The sequence below is a fragment of the Thermobia domestica genome, chromosome 2, assembly GCF_964235325.1.
Source record: "Thermobia domestica chromosome 2, izTheDome1.hap1.1, whole genome shotgun sequence".
Classification (NCBI taxonomy): Eukaryota; Metazoa; Arthropoda; class Insecta; order Zygentoma; family Lepismatidae; genus Thermobia; species Thermobia domestica.
The window spans coordinates 94152189-94175854 of record NC_137455.1 but is presented as its reverse complement, the minus strand read 5'-3'; the positions used below and the strand labels follow the sequence as shown (position 1 = coordinate 94175854).

At 35.7% G+C, this 23666-nt stretch overlaps 1 protein-coding gene across 2 annotated transcripts in view; it reads left to right on the top strand.

Annotated features, from left to right (window-relative positions):
* The window catches only part of Rnmt (RNA guanine-7 methyltransferase), a 43025-nt gene extending 20884 nt beyond the window's left edge, over positions 1 to 22141 (top strand). For both annotated transcript variants that reach the window (XM_081743952.1, XM_081743950.1), the window contains exons 4-8: positions 4643 to 4824; positions 8398 to 8568; positions 10000 to 10111; positions 15655 to 15790; positions 20950 to 22141. In XM_081743952.1, the coding sequence (XP_081600078.1) occupies positions 4643 to 4824; positions 8398 to 8568; positions 10000 to 10111; positions 15655 to 15790; positions 20950 to 21059 (711 nt within the window). In that variant the 3' untranslated portion in view covers positions 21060 to 22141. The remainder of the gene's footprint in view (positions 1 to 4642; positions 4825 to 8397; positions 8569 to 9999; positions 10112 to 15654; positions 15791 to 20949) is intronic.
* The last annotated feature ends 1525 nt before the right edge of the window (positions 22142 to 23666 follow it).

Below are 23666 nucleotides of genomic sequence, written 5' to 3'. Positions count from 1 at the left end.
AAGCAATTTCCAAGATACTTATTTCTTGTTAGGCTATAACACATGGCTGCGAGTATTGTCTCAGAATCTGTAGTGAATTTTACGAGTTAAAAATAATAAAGTAGGAGCTAGTTATCTGAATTGTATTTCATCCTGCACATTCTTGTTTTCATCTTCCCGTAATGTTTTTTACCCAGGTGAAAACTGAGGGGACGGGGGAGAGAGTCAAGGAACAGTCTCACTTGACTCAATACAGTAATTATTTCGCTGTTTGTAGTTACTGAAGGCTTATCAAATGATATGTTTCTCTCTATGTAATGGTAGCCAAGTTTTTAATAATATTATCCAGTTAATGTTTTCGTTGTGCTAGTATTCAGTATATGTTACTATCATTTATTATTTAACTGTCTTCGTCAAGTCCTGTTTGTTTCGGCTAATATGTGTACAAAAACCAGTGTAAAATATGGGTTTTGTGTTAGGTTATAAATTATTAGGTCTTTTCCAAGAGCTAAAAATAGACAACTGAATTCCGTTGAATTCGCCCTTACAGAGGATATGGTATTGAAAAAAGCTAGTTGTTTCCTTTATTTATTGTATAAATATATGATACTGTATTTCTTTTATATATTTTGACAAACTTGAACAACGGATGTTGTACTTTTGCATTCAGAATATATTCTTTGACTCTTATTTTTAAATTTATTTTGGTTGTATCCATTTGCTTCCCGGCAACTGCATATCGTGGATTTTCTTTTTCTTTTTTAAATTTGCAATTCAAATATTGAATCATTCCATAAGTAATATCGTTTGCTGACAGCGCCATAGCAGAGTATCGAGTGAGATAGCTCCACAAGTTGTGTTACACGGGTGTGCGTTAGGACAATGCAGAAACATAAAATCATAATCGGTATGTAATGCTGTATGGATTTGATTGAAGTTTATCACAGCAACATCAGCGATGAAAAATATCAATGGATAGGATACCCTCGATGTGTGGAATTCTCAGAGATGATTCCAGGAATTCCGGTTTGCAGAAACCAGTCTTACCGATATGCCACAACAAGGAAGACGTGTTAAGCTGGACAACGATGCTCTGCGAACAGTAATTTAAGTCAGTCTGCATCAAACAGTGGAAGAACTGGCCAGTGAATTGACACCACAACAAAAGCAGCAATATGTAGATATTTTCAGTTCACAGATGGAAGCCATTTCTAGACATGTAGATGAAAAATGGGTGATTTGTCCCAACATTCAATGCAGATGTTATTGGGTGCCGAAAGGGGTTTCGGTAGGAATAGCAGCAGAACGTGATCTCAGCCCCCGCAAGATGGTAATGTGGGTTCCTTGGGATATGGGTAACATCGCCCATTTTAAGCTTTCGCCACCAAACCACTCATGGCAGAGATACGCAGTCAGCAGCAGGAGCAACTACGGGCAGCATTGTTGGAGAAACGTTCTGCATTGGTCAGTCGCAAGGGTGTGCTTATCCACAGGAACAACACCTACATTCTGCAAGAATACTTGCGCCAAGTTTGCTGAATTCGGGTGGAGGAATTTTGCTATTTACTGTATTCACCGTACTCAACACTACTAGACTTCAGTCTATTTCGCAGGCTCCAAAACCACCTTGATGGCAAGACACTGGTACCGAACGTGTTGTTGTTAGTGTACGGCACCTAATGTTCGAGTTCCTTACATTAAAATTCCATGACACTTATCAGCAGAAGATTCATCAGCTGGTTGATAGGTGGGAGAGAGTTGTAAATTAGGGAAAAACAATTATGATCCCTGATGATTACGTTCATGCCATTTTTCCGATGTTTGTTTAAAGATGACAGAAAATGACATTACTTAAGGGATGACTATATTATTACACATATCCAAATGAAAAATCAAAGGTCTGCGAGATAATATAAGGTTTTCGGGGTAGTATTAAGTTCGTTCTTACTATTCCGAACGCTCCATGTGCAATTCAATAGAATGCTATATTATATGTGGTAACACAAAAAATTCTAAAACTACTTGACAAAACACATAAGAGGGGTTGAAAAGCAGCATTGCTGGCGTGAAGTCTGTCGAAGCATGTAAAAGAAACACAAAGCGGTGTGATATATTCTAGAATTTTATTTGGAATTTAAAATTAAATCTAGAGACTGGGGTTTGAACATTTATTTATTCTCTTAAAATAACAAAAACTTAACATAAAGAAAAGATTGCTTGAAGAATAAATGAAAGAGAGTGTTTCACTGTTGCCACACTTGGTACAATTGTACCAAATTCAGCCCTTCTTGTCATTCATTAGCCCGTTGGTACCACGCTGGCATTTTCAGCCCCTTTTGTGAAAAAGTTGGTACAATTCTACCCAATTTAGCACCATAGATACCACTGTGATTTAAAACTATTAATAATATGTTGTGATGTCTTTTAGGGAAGGTTCTAGGATGCTGGACCGGTTTTACATTTCTTTTTACAAATGTCAGTTTACTTATCTTATATTCTTCTTACAGTCTATTATCCTCCTTCGGTCGTGAAATAGGTGAGAATACGGTGTAATAATTTATATGTTAATGTTTTATTATAATGTATTGTTTACACACGAACTCGGAGATGATTGATTTGTTGCTTGTTTTATTTATTTTTTTCTTATATGACCATAATACTGTTTTGGTTTATTGGTCACTTTGAAATAGAGGCGCATTTGATTTCCCTACAATACTCACCGAACATGATAACTTTTCCCTTTTAATTTGCGGCCTCTATTATACTTCCTACGTGCGAAAAAAAAAATCATCTACTTCCACGGTTGTTCGGGGTCGTCCTATTTGGACGTTTTTAAAAAGAGAACTTTCTTGATTTGGACTCTTGGAAGAAGGGGGGGGGGGGGGGGAGAGAATGTTCTAGAACTTTACCTCTTTTAGGTTCATGTTATTGAGCCATGTATTACACTGGTATAAAATAATGAATTCAGCCCTTTTTGTTTCAATTTGGTACTATTTTTCAGCCCACTCCAGACCTAGGACTGTGGCAACACTGGAGTGTTTAAGAGTACAAAACAAGCCTTAATATATACAAGAGGTTAGTTAACAAATAAATGGGAGACAGTACTTGAGAGTACATGAAATACAAGCATAACAAAAACACTAACAGGTATTAACAACGTGCTCTTTCAACAACGCCCCCCTCCTCCACCTCCCATCCTAAAAAAGGCGGGGCTACATGGTGTTATGGCACAGCTCTTGCGCGGCAAGATTCGCAATTCTTCGCTTCGATGATTTTATTTATTTTCTTTAACTTCAATGACAAAGGAACCAGGAGGATCCAGAAGGAAAGAAGTAAAAGCATTGCATAAAGTAATAGAGAACATAACAGATGCGTTTCATTTCAATTCTGGATTCATTGTATGATTACTATTATTTTTAAAAAGTTGTAATATATAGCTGAGATGCTCATCCATCTATATTTGAATCCCCTTCTCCCTTAGGATATGTATTTCAGTGAAAGTGTGATAATAAAAAGCCATAAGACACTCTGCTTTTGGCATAAATTGTAAAATCGCCACGCCTCTTAATCTGACATGAAAAAAAAAATATATGTATATATATATATATATAAAAATCCAGCTTGAGATTAGTACTAACTGTCCCAAAAGTCATTTCAAATAGGTGAATCTTTTCCTGACTCCTCCAAAATTATGAGTTCAAGACTAATCTCAGTCATTTTGAACATTTTGTTTTTCACCTCTTCTTACCCTCCATACCAATAGGGGCTGAGTCTGAACTTTAATGATTTCGACATGTCACTATTCGTCTCAGTGAACCCGAAAACTAAGGACTCGATACTATTATCAGTCGTTCACTATTACGTTTGCGTGTCATCTCCTTGCACTCTCTTAGGAGTGTTTACCCCATGGGGCTGAACTTACATCAAAACGGCAGTGGAAGTGTTACTATCTATTTATGCGACCTCGAAAATGATGAATTCGACACTAATATAGGTCATTTCCAAGTATTTTTACTTTTTACCTCCACCCTTAGAGGCGATAAGTCTGCTTTATCTCGCAGTTTTTTTTAAAAGGTTGTAAGTCATATGTGTACTAAGTTTGGTTTAAATTGCTTCAGGTGTTCCAAAATAATGGTAGTACATACACGTACATATATAAATTAATATATAATGTAGATAAAAATGCCCCTGCCCCCTCCACATTAAAACAATAGTGCATATATCCGTTTATTTTAATGAGGAATGTATATATCGAGTTTCATTTTTCTAGTTTGAGGAGTTTCTGAGATACTCAATATCTCGCCCCTCTCCTACTCCCTCCTTAGAATATGTATTTTAATCAAAGTAGCGTGATAGAAACCCTGTTCGAGGTAAGTGATAACTATACCAACAGATCATTTCAATTGGTTCAGCCATTTCCCGTGATTCAATTACCAATAAAATCGCTTTTATTTTTATATAATAGATATCAATGCAGTGGGATACTATTTATACAAATTTTGACATTTAAGATAAGTAGTTTAGTTTTCCTTTTTATGTACGAATTAAAATTTGTTTTACTCGTAACCTATTTTAAAAGATTCTAGTTTTCCTATAGAGAGGTTAGTTTAATATGACTACTTTTCCCCTTAGCATAAAATAATACTTACTAAACGTATTTCAGATTCGATTGAAGGATCAGTATAAGAATCCTTCGATACAGTTGGACTTAGTTAGCTGCCAGTTTGCTTTCCATTATTGTTTCGAAAGTTTACCACAAGCCGATCGCATGTTACAAAATGCGGCAGAATGTCTTAGGCCAGGAGGTTACTTCATTGGTACGATTCCTGATGCTTACGATATTGTGTAAGTTATTAAATTATTACATCAATTTGGAAGTGGGTGTTTGATCTACAATAATACACTTTGAAATTTTATGAAATAACAATAATATGTATATTATTATAGTATGAAAAATCCTGTAATAATCATTAAATATTATGTGAAATATTGTTATTAAGAGTCTAATTTGTTCTTTAAGCATGTAAATCAAATCAATCAGAAATAAGTTTTACTAGGAGATAGTATGAATATATATATTTTCTTAAGTTGTGTTTCCGTCAGGTTTGCAGTGCAATTTTAAAAGGAGTTTACATAAGTCAAAATGAAATGTTTATTTAGAGACCTCAGTGCTTAAAATTTAGTTTGTTTCAAGGGATCCTGGTGGTGATAGCGGAATGCTTAACAAAGGGTAATGACAAAAACAAAAGATGTAACACAACCGTAAATGTTAGTGGCGGCGTAATTCGACACGTAATACAAATTACAAGTCTCATTTGTTATTTTTAGGTAAAATATTCTGTGTAGTAAAATAAATTATTAACATATTGCATCTGTATTTAATGCACGCTGAATTGGACTGTTCTACTAGTGCTGATTATATAGCATGTCATAAATTATTCACAGGTTATCATAATTAAAGTATCGGACCGCGCTGGCTCAGTGGTAGAGCGTTCACCTCTGGTGCAGCGGGTCCTACGTTCGATCCCAGCTCGCGCCAAGTGAGCTTTGTAGTGGACAAACACCGTGTGCGTGGGTTTCCTCGGGGTTCTCCCGTTTCCTCCCGCTTTCTTCATTCCACCATTTTCATTAATTTCTCATCATCACTGTCTCCTTTAGCCTAGCCGGCATAACCATGGGACATAAAACTTAAAAGAATTTCATTTCATAATTAAAGTGTCGCTGTTCAGAGGGCTACAAAGATATAACCACTGGACAGAATGTAGTCAAATTTTGTGGGAGTATGTTTGGAACCATACAGGAGCAATTGGTATGGTAAAACAGACTAGTCCATTTCTTATCACCAGATGGAATTGTGGCGCAGAACAACGCCAGTTAAATGCGATGTAGAAAAAAACGCTAAAAGAAAGGCCATAATTATCTCCTTAATAGGTCTCGTGGCATTGGTTAGTAGTGATATGATTGGTTAGTAGTTAATAGGTCTAATGGCTACCACACGTGTTACATCCGGGGGTAGTTTGGATCCAATACTGGAGATACTTCTGGAGGTGCATTAAACGATGTTACTGGGACTTCCACGTAGCTACAACACTACACTATTGATGCTTGGTAATGCTGAAATTCATATTGTAGAAGCATTTGCACGCGTAAGCACCTAACTTTTCATCCAAGACCAGTGGTTACTGATGAAATATCAGTTATGCTGGCATTGGCAGAATGGGCTTTATTAGTAAACCTGCACTATACGTTGAACAACAGTACTGGTGAATACAGTCTACACCTGAGGTTACGTCATGGTCCCTCTGCACCATGTGATTAGAGGAAGTTTGAGGAAGTTTGAGGAGACTGGTATGTTAGGACTGAAACCAGGAAAAGGTCATAAGATAGTGACGCAACAAGAACTTGAAAACATTGTCATTGCCATCGTGGAAAAAAATCCGTGAATAACGATGACATGATACCGATAAGTGCTAATACAGTATCAAAAAATCTGTACATGCGTATTCGATCGTCTGGAAAATTATTCGGAAATTTCTACACCGGTATCCATGCAAGTTAACACTAACACAGCAGATACAGAAGTTCATATGACATGCACACTGACCTTTCGTGCTCGTATGGAAGTGGACAATGCTTGGTCGTGGAATGTTGTGTAGAGTGATGAATCGCACTTTCACCTAAATGGAACAGTGAACAGTGGGCTCAATTCCCATTTTATCAGCAGCTCGTACTTATTTGAGGATGATGGTCCAAATGGGCAGTGACGAAGTGCGTCACTTCTCAGAGATACATAAGTGTCTCGAATCAACCATTTTCATGTAGGATGAATCGATCCCACATGTTGTGTGTAACGTGCTGCAGGTTCTTCGCCAACATTTCATAGATTACATGATATTAAGCCATATCTTTGCTTTCCATGACCTGCCCGAACATCCGTCTTAAGAACCCTCTGCGACTTTTGGTTGTATGGAAACCTAAAAGGTCTAGTGTAAGAGACACATTCCGACTCAGAACATTATTGAGCATGTCCAGGCTCTTACTGCGTTCTGCAATTGGCCATGATTCTGTTCTTGGAACTCACATTGAACATTATCCCGTACCTCATTGTGAAGATGCAGGTTAAACCACGAGTACAGTATTTTCCTTGTGTAAGTGCGTTCATATGCCAAGTGGTGTCGTTATTTGTTTAGTATAATGCTTACCTTCATATTCTAGCCTTCGATTTCTTGCTTACTTTTTTCTCCGTATCCTCCACCCTTAACACGCATGGTAGTCACCAGACCACGAGGGTATTAATAGCAGTAATAATCGATGCCATGAGACCCATAGGGAGGATTATTAAAACCTTCCTTATCATTTAGGATTAATAGTGCCATTTTTTTCTTCCACACCATACTTAATTGGCGTTGTCCAGCATCACAACTTGATCTTGTGGCGAGAATTAAAATTAACTTGTTTTACTACACTAATTGCTTTTCCATGTTCGTAGATATATTTCTACCAAGTTTGGAGAGTCCTCCGAATAGCGAAACTTTAGTTATGATTAAATCGAAAAGCATGAAAAAAAAATAGAAATATAAGAAATATGTTTCAGGTCACTAAGATGATTTATTTAATTACGTAAATAAAGTATGTACGTAATAATAATATACAGTAGTTCTAAGTATCTACTTTGTATCTTATAACTGTACTTCTTCAACTTTAGCCTGTAACAGTTGTGTGATGATACGTAGCAATAGTATGGGATTAAAAGCCAATAAAGTACCATCCTTCAACATTATTTCCGAGAAATTTGATTAAACCATGTCCCGAACATTGAACAATACAAGAATAAAGATGGAATGAAAGGAGGAGAAAAAAAAAAAAAAAAAAAAAAAAAGCATGCTGAAACTTCACTAAGTACCTAAAATGAGACAGTTCGTCAAGCTGTAGTGTTTTCTTTTGATTTTAGGAGCAGGGTACGTTAACCTATCAATTCATAGCAATTTGTGGTATTCACAGTAAGTGAACTTCTAATTGTGAACCACAAGCTGTTTTCAGAGAATATCTGTGCAATTAGTAACGTTGTGACCATCATAAAACGTGATGTGTGATGGTTGGATGCATTATAAGCACGATCTATGCATTGTTTTCTTTTTCTTTTTTTTTAATATTTGTTTTTTAAAAAAATATTTTCACCGTTGAAGATTGACATTTTTCTGATATGCCGTGTTAATCATGGCTTATTCAAATTAATTTCAAAAATACGTCAAATGATGGCACTAGATGTGCGTGTAACTATCATTAAGTTTCCACGTGTCTTTACACTGTTGTTACTGACCAAAGTTGATGCGACATGACTTTTTGGACACGTTGTAACATAAACCTTGTCGGGGGAAAAAATAAAAGAGAAATAAAATATAATCACATGTATTTCAGCAAACGGCATCAGGACTCTGGCAAAAAATCCTTTGGTAACGATATATTCCGAGTGGAATTCGAATGTGACACTTCGCAACCTTTTCCTTTATTTGGTGCAAAGTATAATTTCCATCTAGAGGGCGTTGTGGACTGTCCAGAATTTTTGGTACATTTCCCCACATTAATCAAGTAAGTACTAAATTTATGTTTACGTATTACTATCTCATAGTTCAAGTCGTCCTGTAGTTAATAAATATTAGAAGGAAGAGGTGAGGAATAATGAAATTTTATTCCATGGAAAAGAAATATTAAGTATTGATCGAATCTATTATACTTATTTCTTGTAAAACAATCCTTTCGATTTAAGTAGAAATATAATTGGGAGTAAATTTTAGATTTACCTTAAAAAAAAGAATAGATTTGAGATTCGAAACCAGTACAATGTTATTAAATTTTGAGGCTTCGAGTTTGTGAAGAATTACTGTAAAATTTATAATTAAGGCAAGAAAAGTTTCTTGTATATTTTTAACGTAAATGTATAACCTCCAACCGAACTCCTGCTATATAGAACTCCTTTTTTTGAAGCATAATTACGTAGGTTGTATTAGACAGGTAACAAAATATTGCATGTTGTCAGAGTTGTTGAAAATTATGCTTGAGAAAATTAACTTTGTTGTCAAGTTTCAGGTTTCAGAAAATTCATTCTTCCTTTAATACTTTTGTGCTTAAGTACAATATCGTGATGGAAAGATTATTATTTTTTTTATTGGCCATCTTTTAGTTATATGTCCTAAACTTGAAAGTATTTAAGCATAAAATCAAGATAAATGTGTCTGCCAGTTTCTCTGTTAAGTACTAGTAGTTAAGATGGCACATATGCTCCTAATTATAATATCGGTTGCGTTTAGATTTTATACCCGTGTGTTATGTCGTATTTGTTGACACGTAATGGTTTGTTTATTTTGTTTATCCCAGTACTTCACATGTAACTATTTCTCCAGGGTCTCAGATTCAATTCTAGGCTTGAAATTTTAGTGGACAGCGTCGTGCAAGTGGGTTTTCACAGTATCCTCCCGCTCTCACTCACCATGTTCTTTCCTTGACACGTAAAAGTTAATAGTTATTTACATCTCATAATTAACATGACGTCGTTTGTTTCTGTGATAGAAAACTGTATGAGTATTAAGGTGTTTTCGAGCTATCATCAGTTGTTATATCGAACATTTCTTCAAGATGTTAGTGGCATTGAAGTACTTACATGGCTTTAGGATGGTGTAAGTAAATCTTGCTCATTCTTGTTTTGAAATTACGTATAACTTAAATAAGAACAAAGTCTCACCAAAGCAAATACGCATATATTGCCGAAACGGTAAACTAATATTAACAGAAAAAAACTACTAATGAAAAGCTAATTATGTCAAGTTGTGTGAATATATGGAATATATATGTAAGGCTGTGTAAAGATTAAAGTTTATATTTCGTGTAAAATTATTTTAATTATGTATTTTGTGTGAATACTGTTGTCTTATCATTTGTTTGAATACATTGTTTTTGTGTAAATTATAAATAATCATACAAGCATGCCGAATTGAATACATCGCATTTTTTTCTGTCTTTCAGGTTAGCCGAGAAACATAATCTTAAGTTGCTGTCCAAGGAGAGGTTTGATGAATTTTATGAACGAATGAAAGAAGAAGGTCGTTCTCTTCTGGCAAAGATGCAAGCATTGGAGGTAAATATAAATTTAAAAATTCTTGTTATATTTCAATATAATGTGATGCAGTAAGATAGAAATGGCTTTAAAAGCTAGAGAAGATAAAGGAATGGTAAACTCACCTCTGTATCCTGTCAGTAATAATTACAATTCACTTTAGAACCTTTCTCTGTACTATTTATATTTGTTGCATTAGTTTATTAAAGCTTTTAATTCAGGTAAAAACGTTTAACACGTGTTTGTTTCTTTTGTTATATGATAAGGAAGTTTGATTGGTGTAAGAGAGGTGAAGAAGATAGGGGTCTTTACTACTATGTCACAAGAATGGCGGAATCGTGATTTCTGGTTGACAGAAATCCTCTCTGACAGGAGTCAGAGAGAGTCGGGGAACATACTAAAATTTCTGTAATAGGCAAATTTTCCAAAGGTAAAAAGCGTAGAAATTCTGAGTAAGACAGCAAATTCTTCTGTGAAATGCAAATTAATTTCTGAAGGATTAATTAAGCTGCTGAATACTAATTTTTCTGCAGATTACAAGACTCTCCCATAACTATATGATTCTACAGGAAGATTGTGATGAGAGCGAAAAGTATTGCCTTTAGTTGCATAAGACGAATAGTTCATAGCTCTAAAGTTCACAGATCCAGGGTTAGTGAGTGTGGACGTGTAAAGACTAGCAAATTATATTAATTGATTAATCCAATTATATGAGTTTAATATATCTTCATTGGTGATGCCATATGAGACAAAACTTAGGATTTAAGTAGGATACGAATAACTACAAGGGTTTTATGTCCGAGGCAAATATTCTCGTTGGATATTAAACCCGTAAGCACGCTATCGAAACTAAGCAAACTTCTTACTTTCACAACGTTACAGATGAGATTGCTGAAAATACTTTTAAAAGACATAGATAAAGAAATACAAAACATGTTCTTTTTCACCACAGATCTTTAAGAAAGTCTTCCAAAATTATGACTAAGTAAGATTGACTATGCTTCCAGTACTTTAATTGGCGGCAGTGAAAGTATTAACATATCACATTTGATGAAGAGCCCATGGTCTCACATATATAAATACGTGAAGATCTCTATGTTTATTCAGTAGCACCAAATTTAAATATTCCATCGATTAATTTACGATTTACAGACATTAGTGTGACGCTACTTGTGTTGGTGAAAGAAGATGGATTCCAAAGAAGTTCGTGTTTTGATTAAACATTGCTTTCTAATGAGAAAAAAAAAGTCTGAACCAGGGAATGGGTTGATAATGTTATGACACATCTTTTCCAACGTATACAACAGTAAAGAAGGAAATGCCGAATTTAAACATCGTCGTACATGCACCGATGATACTGAACGTTCAGGTCGTTTATACGAGACAGTTACTATAAGTATATTGTGTTGTTTTGGATGATCGAAAAATTGAAGTAAGTGTGATAGCTGACATCTTAACAATATCAGCAGAATGCGTGCACTATGTTATACGTGACCATTGGATATGAAGTTGTCTGTGCGATGGGTGCTGCGTTCCCTAACAATCAACTAAAACTAGCAACGTGTTGATGATTCTTGTGCTTTGGCGTTAGTTCGAATGTTTACGTCCGTTTGTAACAACTGATGAAACATGGATCCATTATTACACACCGGAGTCCAATAAACAGTCTACAGAGTGGTTGTAAGCGAATGAAAGCCGACCGAAGCGGCCAAAAGGCACAGCGTTCGATCTGCAAGGTTATGGCCAGTATTTTTTCGGATGCGCGTGGCATAATATTCATCGACTATGTGGAGAAAGGAGAAACAATAACGCGAGTATTCTGTTACATTAATATACAACTTGGACCAGGAGATCAAGAAAACAACTACCGCATTTGAGGAAGAATAAATCTTGTTGAATGCTGACAACACACCTGCACCCTCATGCATAAAAGCAAAGATGAAATTGGATTGTTTGGTTAGGAGTTATTTCTCGACCCACCATATTCTCCAGCGATTACTGTCTGTTTCCTAACTTGAAAACAGATTTCAAGAGAAAGAAATTTCACACAAATGAGGGGGTAATATCGGAAACGGAAGCCCATTTTGCACCTTGAGAAATCGTATTATTCCAAGGGTATCACAATGTTAGAGACCCGTTAGAAGAAGTGCATTTCTCTTCAAGAAGACTGTGTTAAAGAATAACGGAAACAGAATGGGACAAAACGGTTTTGCATGCAAAAATTGGTTCTGATCCTTACATTTGTAGTCCGCTGACTTGTCACTTCATGTAGTATGTGGAAGATAAAAATTGAGCTTTCATTCTTGCATGGTAATCAGCGTTTGAAGTAGACCTTTTAGTTGTTAAATCTATTATCATCGTCAGTTTCCGACTTTGGTCTGGTAATCCCTACAACGAATCTTTCATCTACTGTACTTCATCCTGAATCTTTACGATATTTTTCCTCCTCTTCCGTTTTCTTTCATATCTTTTCCTCAAATCTTCTTGCAGTTTACACGGACATTGTGTTCCTCTGTTTGTTTGTCCCAAGCATTCTGTCAATCTACTTGTCCCTGCTCTTCTTTTTTTTTACTCAAATCTACTCGTCTTTGAATATTATTATGTTTTTATCTTTCTGTTCTTCGAATATTATGTTTCTTTCCCTCTGTTCTGCTTTTATTTTTCTAAATATTCCTTCCGTTACGACGTTGTGTACGGGAGATGGCTCTGCGCTGTATCTGTCTACATTTTACGTTGAATCTTTTTTAGGTGGACCATTTATATCGATACGCCCTTGTAATTGATAGAAAACGTTTAAGTTTTGCACCATGCAGATACCGGCAGGGGGACATTGTTTAGCTTGCTCCGTGATACCACAAGATTAACAGTGTTGCCTATCGAGCATAAAATTTTATTTTTTCAAATGACACTATGTTGGGTTAGTACACAGTGCAAATCTACATGTAACAATTCAACATGAATTATACCACATTTGTCATGCAGTGTTTGCATGCTAAGGACGCTATAGTATATCGAAAAATAACCAAATTTTGGAAGGTCCTACAAAGTAATAACGAGAGATTGACGGAGTAATGCACATCGAAAATACTTCTATTTCAAATACTACGGTTATCATATGACTAGAATGACCAGATTCTGATAAGCGAAAAATAGGACACAACTATAGTAGTAGAATATATGATGTACTACTACATCGGCAATACGCATGTTCTTATTTCATTTAACGTTAATCGTAAGTTAATCATTCATTTGTGGTTTAAAACAAAAGAAAAAAAGGTTACTTGACTATCTTGAAGCATAAAATTTTGATGAAACATAAAATACGGTTCGTCTTAACGGTTATTTATCAATTACCTTGAAAGCATTTTCCAAAAATGTTAAATTATTTTTATTAATATGTGACGTCTGTTTACCAACTAATACAGTGCTTGGTAACATATTTTTCGTTTGAATGTGATTATTTTCCTTTCCTAACAATAATCTTTTGAAGAGTATTGAAAAACACAGCGGTTTATCATTCGGAAAAAGAGCATCTGTAATGAAATGAAACATGTAAAAAATTAAACATTATTGCAAATATTGTAAGTATTGCAAATAAGTTAAATCAGGACATTTTAAAAAGGGACATTTCTCGGTTTTCTACTAGACACACGAGTTTTTCGCAATGCGCGATAAAACGAAATGCGTCAGAATTAAGTATTTTTCAGTTTCTTGACGTTTTATGATATTCTATGTGTATTTTCATTGGTTTCCGTTGCACGATAAAACGCGAAATTGGCAGTTTTGCGCGAAATTTCTAGCAATACGTGAAATAACCCAAAATTCTAAAATGGGTTAAAAGCGCCAGTTTTCTGCTGACAACGATAGAACGTGACATGAATGGTGCAGTTTGGGCACCATTATACGGCTATAGAAAACATGTTGCACGTTAGCTATCACCATCGCAGCTGGATGCGGAGGAGCCGTTTTAGTTAGCTAACCAATGGCATCATTGCAAACACCTTCTGTCTTCTTCTACTCAAGGTCAACCGCATAAAACACGTTGCTTGTCTTGTTATTTTGCCACAATAGCTACAAAATGCGAAACTTTATTTGGAAAATGCGACAAAACGCGAAATTTTCAAATTCTTAGTGCGAAAATCTCGTGCCCCTACATATGACTATTTCGAACTAGTAGAAACAAAGTTACAGGGGATTGAAAATTTTACTTTTTTCCAAAGGACTTTATCTCGAAATAGTGTTAAGATAAGTATATCACATCGATTTATGTATATTGTTCTCAATGTACAAAGATCACATGATGTTTACAACAATTTGATATCTCAAACCATTTAGAAGATATAAAAACTGGTAAAATTTGATATATTGTTTAAAATGACGTATTTGTGGGAACTTTTAAAAATAATTTTTGATTTACTTTGATTTTATGACATTATAACAATTATTTTTGGTAGGTGTAATTGCAATAAAGTTCTCAGAATTAAATTATTTTAATAGTTGTTGTATATGGGAGGTGCCTCTGCACTTTCACCTGTCTATATTTTACTTTGAATCGTTCGTGGTTTTTATTTGTCCGCACTTTGCATCGGTAGTTTTCATAGAGTTGTTTGATCATATGCAGGACAGACCTTTATATTGATACGCCTTGCAACTTTAAACTAATAGACACAAAACACTGAAATTTTGCACCATGCAAATATCGGCAGAGGGACATTATTAGGCATACTATGTGACACCACAAGGCTAACAGTTACCAAACAAAACATACTTCTCCCAAATGACACTATGTCAGATTATTACGTATTACAAATGTACGTTTGGTGTAGGTAGTTTCAGGATCGATTCCATACTGAGACCTACAGTTTTCGATGTTCATACAATATTGCATTTGACAGGCGGTGTGGTGCTTAAAGTGACAGGTAGCGAACATACTGCAGATCATTACAAATAACAATAATAGAAACCGATAAACTGTCAAGATATTACCCAACTAACAATCCATTAGGTTGAATTGATATATTTTATATTGCTCTGTCCTTCGTTTTCGCTGTAATACCTCTGTATTTTAAATTCGAAATGTATAGACTTGTCCACGAAAGTAGCATTCTTCAGAATGGTAACTCGAGACCGTATATTGCGTCGAGAACTGTGCGAGTTGTCGATCAGTTGCATTTGAAGGTATTGCCACATTCGCTTTACAGTTGTGGCTTAACTCCGTGTGGTTTTCACACTTTTGGCAGTCTGAAAGAGCCTCTCTTACAACAAAAGTTCCACATTGGTAAGAAAGTAGTTCATACGGTTTTTCAGTATTCGCAAGGACTAGCTTTAAAGAAAGAAAAAAAAAGGGTTGACGGACTCCAGAAACTCGTAACCGGACGGGGAAATAAGGTGCTGTGGCTACATCAAAAGTAGTAGAGGAAATTTCAAGTAAGTGTCTTGAGTATTTAATGAGTTCCCCTTTTATATTCATACTTATTGCGTAACTACTTTAATTTCAATCAGTTGTCCTGAGAATATATTTATAAATCAAGTATTATATATTGTTTCTTTCATTGTTACTCTAGACTTACCCACCATTCCATGAAGCTCCTTTATTGGGCAAAATACCTGAAGATTATGAACATGCACAGCAGTATATGCAGAAAACAACGGGACACAGAAAAGTAGGAACGTTGTCAAAGTCAGAATGGGAAGCAGCTTGTAAGTACATACTTCAGATAGTATTTTTCAATTGTTTGAAATGATATTTACATATTATATACAATATATATAAAATTCTGGAAGTAATTGTACCGTGCAATACCTATCTCAAAATAATCCTGAATTCCATTAGACTTCATCTTTTCTTCCTATAAGTAAAGTTTCGTTGCTTTATGTTTGATCTGTGATAGTAGAAATGATTCTGCACTAATGTAAACATCTAATTTGAAATAAAACTAGTATTAACTTTATTTTATTTCAAAACATAGGATTTTAATATTATTTAATACTAAGTGATACCAACTCCTAAAACTATTCTTAAATAATGCATATGCTATAAAACGGGGCGACTTTGGACAATTTCAAAATCGAAACATAAATGACATCACGATATCTGGTAGTACAACAAAACTTTTGCTCTGAAAATTTCTAATGGGTAACATAGAATACATTAATAACACAAGATAACAAACATTCAATTCTTATTATAATAGCGCAACGTATCAGTCTGTTAGTCACGCTCCTAATAGTTCACAGTCAGGCTAACGAGGGTTGTTACACAAGTTCTAAGGGTTGTTACACAAGTTCTAAGCCTACCTATGAACGGAGCAGCAGAGAGTTTGAGAATGGTGTTGCTTTTCAACATAATCCACTGTCAAATCAACACATTGTGTCAATACATGTTCAAGTGCGTTAATGTCGCTGGTAAAAATGATTTGTCGAAGGCGTGTAAAATTTCATCTATGGCATGCGTAATGTCATCATCAGTGTCGAAATGAGTACCTTCCAACTTCTTCGAAAAGAGGTGAAAGTTAGGTGCCAAATCAGGCGAATAAGGTGGGTGTGGTTAACCCGTAGCCGCAATCATGAATTGCTGCCATTACGGTGACTGACTTGTAGCTAGTGGCATTGTGTTGATGGAGAAGCACACCTGCGGTCAGGTTCCCACGACGATTCTGCCAGTATTATCTCCCAGCTGTCATAGATCTATATAGTACTCCCAATCACTGTTCACCCCTTTGGAAAATAATCCACTATCACTACCTCTTCCGAATCCCAGAAAACTAGCCATCACTTTTCCGGCTGAGGGCACTGAATTGGCTTCTTCGGCTGGGAAATGAGGGGTGTTTCCACTGCTTGGAACTTCGTTTGGACTGTATTGGTAATGGTGGACCCATTTCTCGTCTACTGTTATGAATCGAGTGCGAAAGGCGTTTGGATTTCTCCAGAAAAGATTAAGATTGTCCCTTGAAAGGTTGCGTCTGGTAAGCTTTGGTTTTGGCACCCACCTCGCGGAAACTTTGCTCATTTCCAAATGCTGGATGATAATTCGGTCAGTGCTTGCAGTAGATACGTGCACTGTCTCAGCAAACTGCCTGATAGTCATTCGCAGATTATCAGGCACTGCGATTTCATGCATTTTGTCGATATTCTCGTAAGTTAATGCTTCCACGGGCCTTTTTGATCGGGTGTCATCTTCAATGGTAGCTCTCCTCTTCTTAAATTCGACTCTCCATTTCTTCACTGTGGCATATGAAACGTCACTATCACTATCGCCTAAAGTAGCAACCACATCGGCGTGGATCTCCTGCTGCTTTAAACCTTTCTTGTGGAGATCTTCAATAACAGCTCTTGCCTTCAATTTCTCCATTTGGTCACACTTTGCTCACTCTTCTGTTTTTCTGGACCTGTAACAACAGAATAAAAATCGATATTAATACCAAACTTGGTATGACATCATAAGAAGGGTCAATACAATACAGCTTAAAAGTTACATGTTTAGGTCTAATATTGCTTGCTTAGGCTTAGAATTTATGTAACATCCCTCGTGTTGTCGCTAGCGTGCCGGCTATTTGCAGACGAGCCAAAGGCTTAGGGCGAACAATGTGTGAAAATAAAGCGGAAACAAATAGTTACTTTCCAAAGTTAAATTGAAAACGGGGCAACTTTAGACACCTGTTAATTTTCAGTAAATAACAACTGATTGGACCAACATTGGCCATAGAAATGATAATACCCAACGTTCAAACAAAATCTCAGTTTTCCTCCTCTTTTCTTTTTTTTTAAATTGTTTTTATCTTAAACTGTGTTTTCTAGTATTTGTCAATATTTCCGTCAAAAGAATGGAAAACTGTATTTCATGTGTCTCTAGCGCCAATGAGATATTCGTATTTTGTATGTGTATATTAACTATTTACAAATACCATTTCTTATTACTGAGGTAGGAAATAAACATGAAATAACAATCAAATTTATTCACATCAACATTTCTGAAGGACGCTATAGGATACATATCACAGAGCTCATAGCGAGTAACTTTCTTAACTAAAATTTACTTTTTTTCAAATTTGTCAATAAAAGTTACTTTTTGGGAGGTAAAGTGACTTTTTCGTGTGATTTGTGTTTTGCATTGGCAGTTTTCTAAGAAAAATATAAAAATAAATGAAAAAAAAGACAGAAACTTCGTTACTCATTACTCTTCTGAAAACTTCAGTACTTGCTGCCACATGTGAAACGGTCAGCTTTATTCTCACATCAGCTCTTATTCTTTCTAAAGCACAATGGATGGTTGGTGGATGCTTAAGCTCTCAAGATGGGGTTGAGAACCCTTCTGAGTCTATTCTTTCTTCTATCATAATAGTCTTTTAGTTTTCTCTCGTAATAGTTAACGCTCCGCTCAACGTTGTGTGTGTGTGTGTGTGTGTGTGTGTGTGTGTGTGTGTGTGTGTGTGTGTGTGTGTGTGTGTGTGTGTGTGTGTGTGTGTGTGTGTGTGTGTGTGTGTGTGTGTGTGTGTGTGTGTGTGTGTGTGTGTGTGTGTGTGTGTGTGTGTGTGTGTGTGTGTGTGTGTGTGTGTGTGTGTGTGTGTGTGTGTGTGTTTGTGTGGTTCATCATCTGTTATGCTTCTTGGATGTTCTTCTTAAGAGTAGGTGATAAATTTGAATATTTCACGGCTTTGAGAATCCTCAGTGCTAAGTAAAATATAATGTCTCGGATAAAGAAATTCGGAAATAGGCCAGAACTGGTTCCACTTACTCAGAAGCTTCTTACATCTGCTAAGCCTTCTTACCGTAACTATAAAGCATACTTAGAAAACCTAAGAAAGGAGTAAGCTCAAAAAAAAAAAAAAAAAAAAAAAAAAAAAGTAAAGAAGAAAAGATGAAACAAAACAACAAAGAGAGAGGTGATGGAGAAATTGACAAAGGAAAAAAGGGGCATGATGGGATTTTTGTCACATTTTCTTGTGCTTTTGGGCACTTTTCAACTATTTACAAGAGACCAGACCCCTATGAGCCCTGATATCACATAAATTAATAATAGACATACCTCTGCATTGTGTAACGAAGTTCCTTTTATTCGTGAATAATGTGGGTTAGCTCTAACTTTCCTCAATACCAACTCTGGTTGTAATACTTGATTTTGTAACTAATCATCGTTCAAAGTTGTTACCCTGAAAAAATATTACAAGGAAACAGGATCATCTGAAGAAACAATTACTTGTTGTTTCCCAAATTTCCACAAGTGAAGAGGGGGCCACGGTTGCTCAGTGGTAGAGCGCTTACCTCTTGTACATGGGGTCCCTGGTTCGATCCGCGGCTAAGTGAGTTTGTGGTGGTACAGTGTCTATAGGTTTTTCGTGGTACTGCCGTTTCCTCACATTTTCATTTCACCAATTCTTCCATTATTCACTTGCCTTAATCATTCGTCCCACTTACCTGAAAGAGCATAAGCGTAGGATGTTAAACTGAAATATTTTATTTTTTCTACAAGTGAAGAAATGCATCAGTAAGAATCGAAGTTCACATAACGATTGTAAAAAAAATCCTATTTCAGGCTCATATAACATTAAAAAACAACAATTCAATTGTATTAATGAAACTTAAGTTAACATGTAAAAAATAATAATTAAATAATATGGAGAGGAAGGTGAGAAGATTGTTTTTATATAAACCAAGAATTTTCGGGTTAATTTGGATCGTAGTCAATTGGACAAAAACTGAATCATAATTATAGATATATTTTCGTATTGTAGATGTGGTATCGATTTGGAAGCTTGCAGTTCTGGGTTGACATGATTAGTGAAAATCAGTTGATCTGAAATGATGAGTAGCTCCTTCGTGGCTGAGCGGTTAGCGTACGTGTCTTTGGCGTGGAAGACCTGGGTTCGATTCCCGGCGGGAGCTCATGTGGTTCGGAGTCCACGTTAATTAGTAGGTTCCGTCTCATAGCCTCGCTGCTGAAAGGGATGTTAAACTCAAAATCAACTCAACTAAAATGATGAGTGTAAACACTAATTTCATTGATTGGTTCTGTAAAATTTTTACTAGACAGTTTCGGCCACTTGAGTTGTGACCTTGTTCTCTAGGCAGGTTACTCACATTAAGATCGAATCACTTTATGAACACATGTTTCATTTTCATTGCAAATGTTCATATTTTGAGAGACCCCGAAACTGGTTGTTTGTGTAGTTTTTTTTACGGCAATTTCTCTCCCTTGTGAACCTGTGTACTAAAAGTCCAAATGTATTTATAAAGTGGCTCAATCTTAACATAACTTTTCTGGTGAACAAAGCTTCAGTAGCTGAAACCGTCCAGTAAAAGTGTTTCCACTTCTTATTTTTAATAATCTCAATAAAAACGCGTCAGTTCCAGCAAATAGCAAAAATTAATTACCTGCAACCCCAATATACCATTTACTGTGTTTTTATAATCGATTATGTATGAGTTCAAGTGATATTTGTATCTTTCGATTAATTTACCTATCTCTTTGTTCCTGTTAATATCTGAAAATAAGTTGCGAAGATTAACATGCGTAATTTTCACCGAAACTGTGAGTTGTAAGTACAAGGTTTTATTTTGAACAATATTAAGGAAGTTGCCAACCAATATAATATAGTAAGTGATACATTAAAATTTAAATCATTAGATTAGTTTAATGGCTGTTGTTGTTCTCTGTCGGTTTGGGAATGTCCTGCTTCAACCACTTATGTAAACTTAAATTCAGTGTCGTGGAAAACAGATGTCCTTTCGCAGTTACTTTGTTCAAAGTTATATGTGTGTGTACTGAATTTTATTTGATTTTATTCTGGTTGTGAATATTACTTGTGTTAGTAGTGTATGTTAAGTATATTTCTCATAACTGTTCACGTTATATTTTACAGGTTTGTATCTTGTTTTCGCATTTCAAAAAGTAGTCCCAGGACAAAGCTCTGATGTTGATGGTGAACCGCCAAGAAAAATACAGAAAGTTAATGAGTCAACGAAAACATAAGGAATCTAGCTAGACATTTCATATATTCCAGAATATATATATATATATTACGGATTATCACATATATATGCAGGTTGCAAAGCTTGCATGTTTGTGCAGTGAACGGAAAAATGTTCACTATTGTTTTCAAAACAACACTCAACCTTTTCGGACAACAGATATGGACAAAAAGGGTTTGTTCGTTGATAATTTATTACAAGGAATATGGAGATTCCATTCATAAGTGTAAGAAATCGGTATTCTCTCTAGAAGAATGCTTGTGTAGACTTGACATAAGAATCGTTTAAGACGTTGATTTCAGCGAGATCGGATCATTAGTGTTTCTATCTAGTAGTGACTAGTGCTATAGTAGGTTTTATTAAATGGCTATGGTCTTCGTCTATCCTTGGTCCATTTATTGTTAAATGGAAGGAACGGAATATAAGTGTAATAATCGTACAGAGAAAACGGCTTATTTTTTATGACAGTGTTGAAGATTGTTCAGTCGATACAATGATAAACTGAAGTAATAACTCTTTAATATTTTGTTATAGTGTCATAAAATATTATTTTTCAGTGTGACGGAAGAAAAGTGGTAATTGATGCACTCTTTTTAATGAATCAAAAGCAGGTTGTCCACAATACAAAGCAGTACACTCCATAATGACAGAAATAAAACCGAATTCACATTCACAATATTAAAAAAGTAAGGTAAATAACGTTGTACAAGAGGAAATCAGATATGAAGCACAAAAGTATCCTCAAATGAGTGAGTCGAAAGTGGTTATAGGCAAGTAATGTACTAGTTGTACTGTATCTGTATCAGAAATCGGTATATTTATGGCAATTGTCAGTTTCACAAGAGGCTTTACAAATGTGATGCAGCCATAGACAAAAACTTTATCTGTAAAGCAAATTGTATGTCTCCTGTATTGTCCAAGGAAGGAATGGATTTTTTTTTTCTATCTGTATATTTAGCTGTAGTATTCATTGTTGAGATGAAATGATCCAAAGTTTGTAAGATTGTTTTAAGTTATTTTCCATGTTGTCAAGATATTTCTACCGTGTAATGACGAAGCCTTAATTACATACATTACTACTAATCTGGGTCATTCATTATCCTTAATGCCTATTTATTGCAAGTAATAGACAAGACATTATATTATTATTATTTTATGTAAACACTGAAAAACTGTCGAATTCAGAACTACTTTATGTGATTTAAAATTATTTTTTGAAGGATACAATGAAGATAATTTTGTTTCAATTTTTTTTTTTTTTTTTCTGCGGCTTGACGGATATGGTACAGCTATTTTCCACAGCGAACGACTCTCTTCTCTAAATAACCACTTGAACACGTGTTTGAACTCTTAGAAGTAAGGTTTCCCAAGTGTCGCACTCCGATTTTCTTGAAACTCCTGGAGTGAATAAAGGAATTAAAAGTAGGACTTACGTGTTTTTTATATCGGCCAGTGTGGGGGATAAAGTAGGTAAACACCACCCAAAAGTACGAACCTAGGGCAATATGGCACCTTTTAGCAAGGCCATAACTAGTAGCGCACAATGCGGATTTGCTTGAAACTCCTGGAGTAAATAAAATAATCAAAAGTAGAACATATGTGTTTTTTATGTCGGCCAACGTGGGGATTGAAGGTGCCCCTTCCCCCCTTAAGTCGGAACATAGAACAATATGACACATTTTAGCAAGGCCATAACTAGCATCTCACAAAGCTGAATTGCTTTAAATTCCTGGAGTGAATAAAGGAAACAAAAATAGGATAGACTTTTTTATGTCGGCCAAATTGGAGGTTGATGGGGGTAAATCCGCCAAAGTGCTAACATAGGGCAATATGATACATTTTAGTAAGACCATAACTAGCAAACACACAGCGCGGATTTGCTTGAAACTCCTGCAGTGAATAAAGGAATCAAAAGTAGGACATACGTGTTTTTTTTTTTATATATCGGCCAACGTGGAAGATGAAGTGGTAAACATCCCATAAACCGAATATTGGGAAATATGACCACTTTTAGAAAGGCCGTAACGAGCAACGCACTCTGTCGATTCGCTAGACGCTTTTGAAATTTGTAGAGGAAGAAACAATAAGGGGAAAACAACTGGCAAATGGCGAATCAATTACGAATATTGTGTCATCATCTGCATGCAATGTGAGAGGTGGTATGAATTCCTGTTGCTATGGAGAGATTTAAGAAAAACAATCGATTGATCCCTTGTAAATATTGGCCAAGGTGAGAGATAAGATAGGAATTTGTTACTGCAGTTCGAATTGTTTGTACCTGTTTTAGAAAGCAATATCTTTGAGTGTTTAGAGCGTGGTTACCCTGACACGATACTAGAAATTATATGATAATTACGAACAATTCATAGCACAATTGGACACTGAATTTAATTCGTTTTATCCTTGGAGCTCCTTCGTAGCTAAGCGGGTAGCGTACGCGCCTTTGGCGCGGGAGTCCCGGGTTCGATTCCCGGCGGGAGCTCATGTTCGGATTCCATGTTAATCAGTAGGTCCCATCTCATATAGCCTCGCTGCTGAACGGGACGTTAAACTCAAAACCAACTCAACTCGTTTTATCCTTGATAAGCGTGTTACAAGTGGAGTGTTA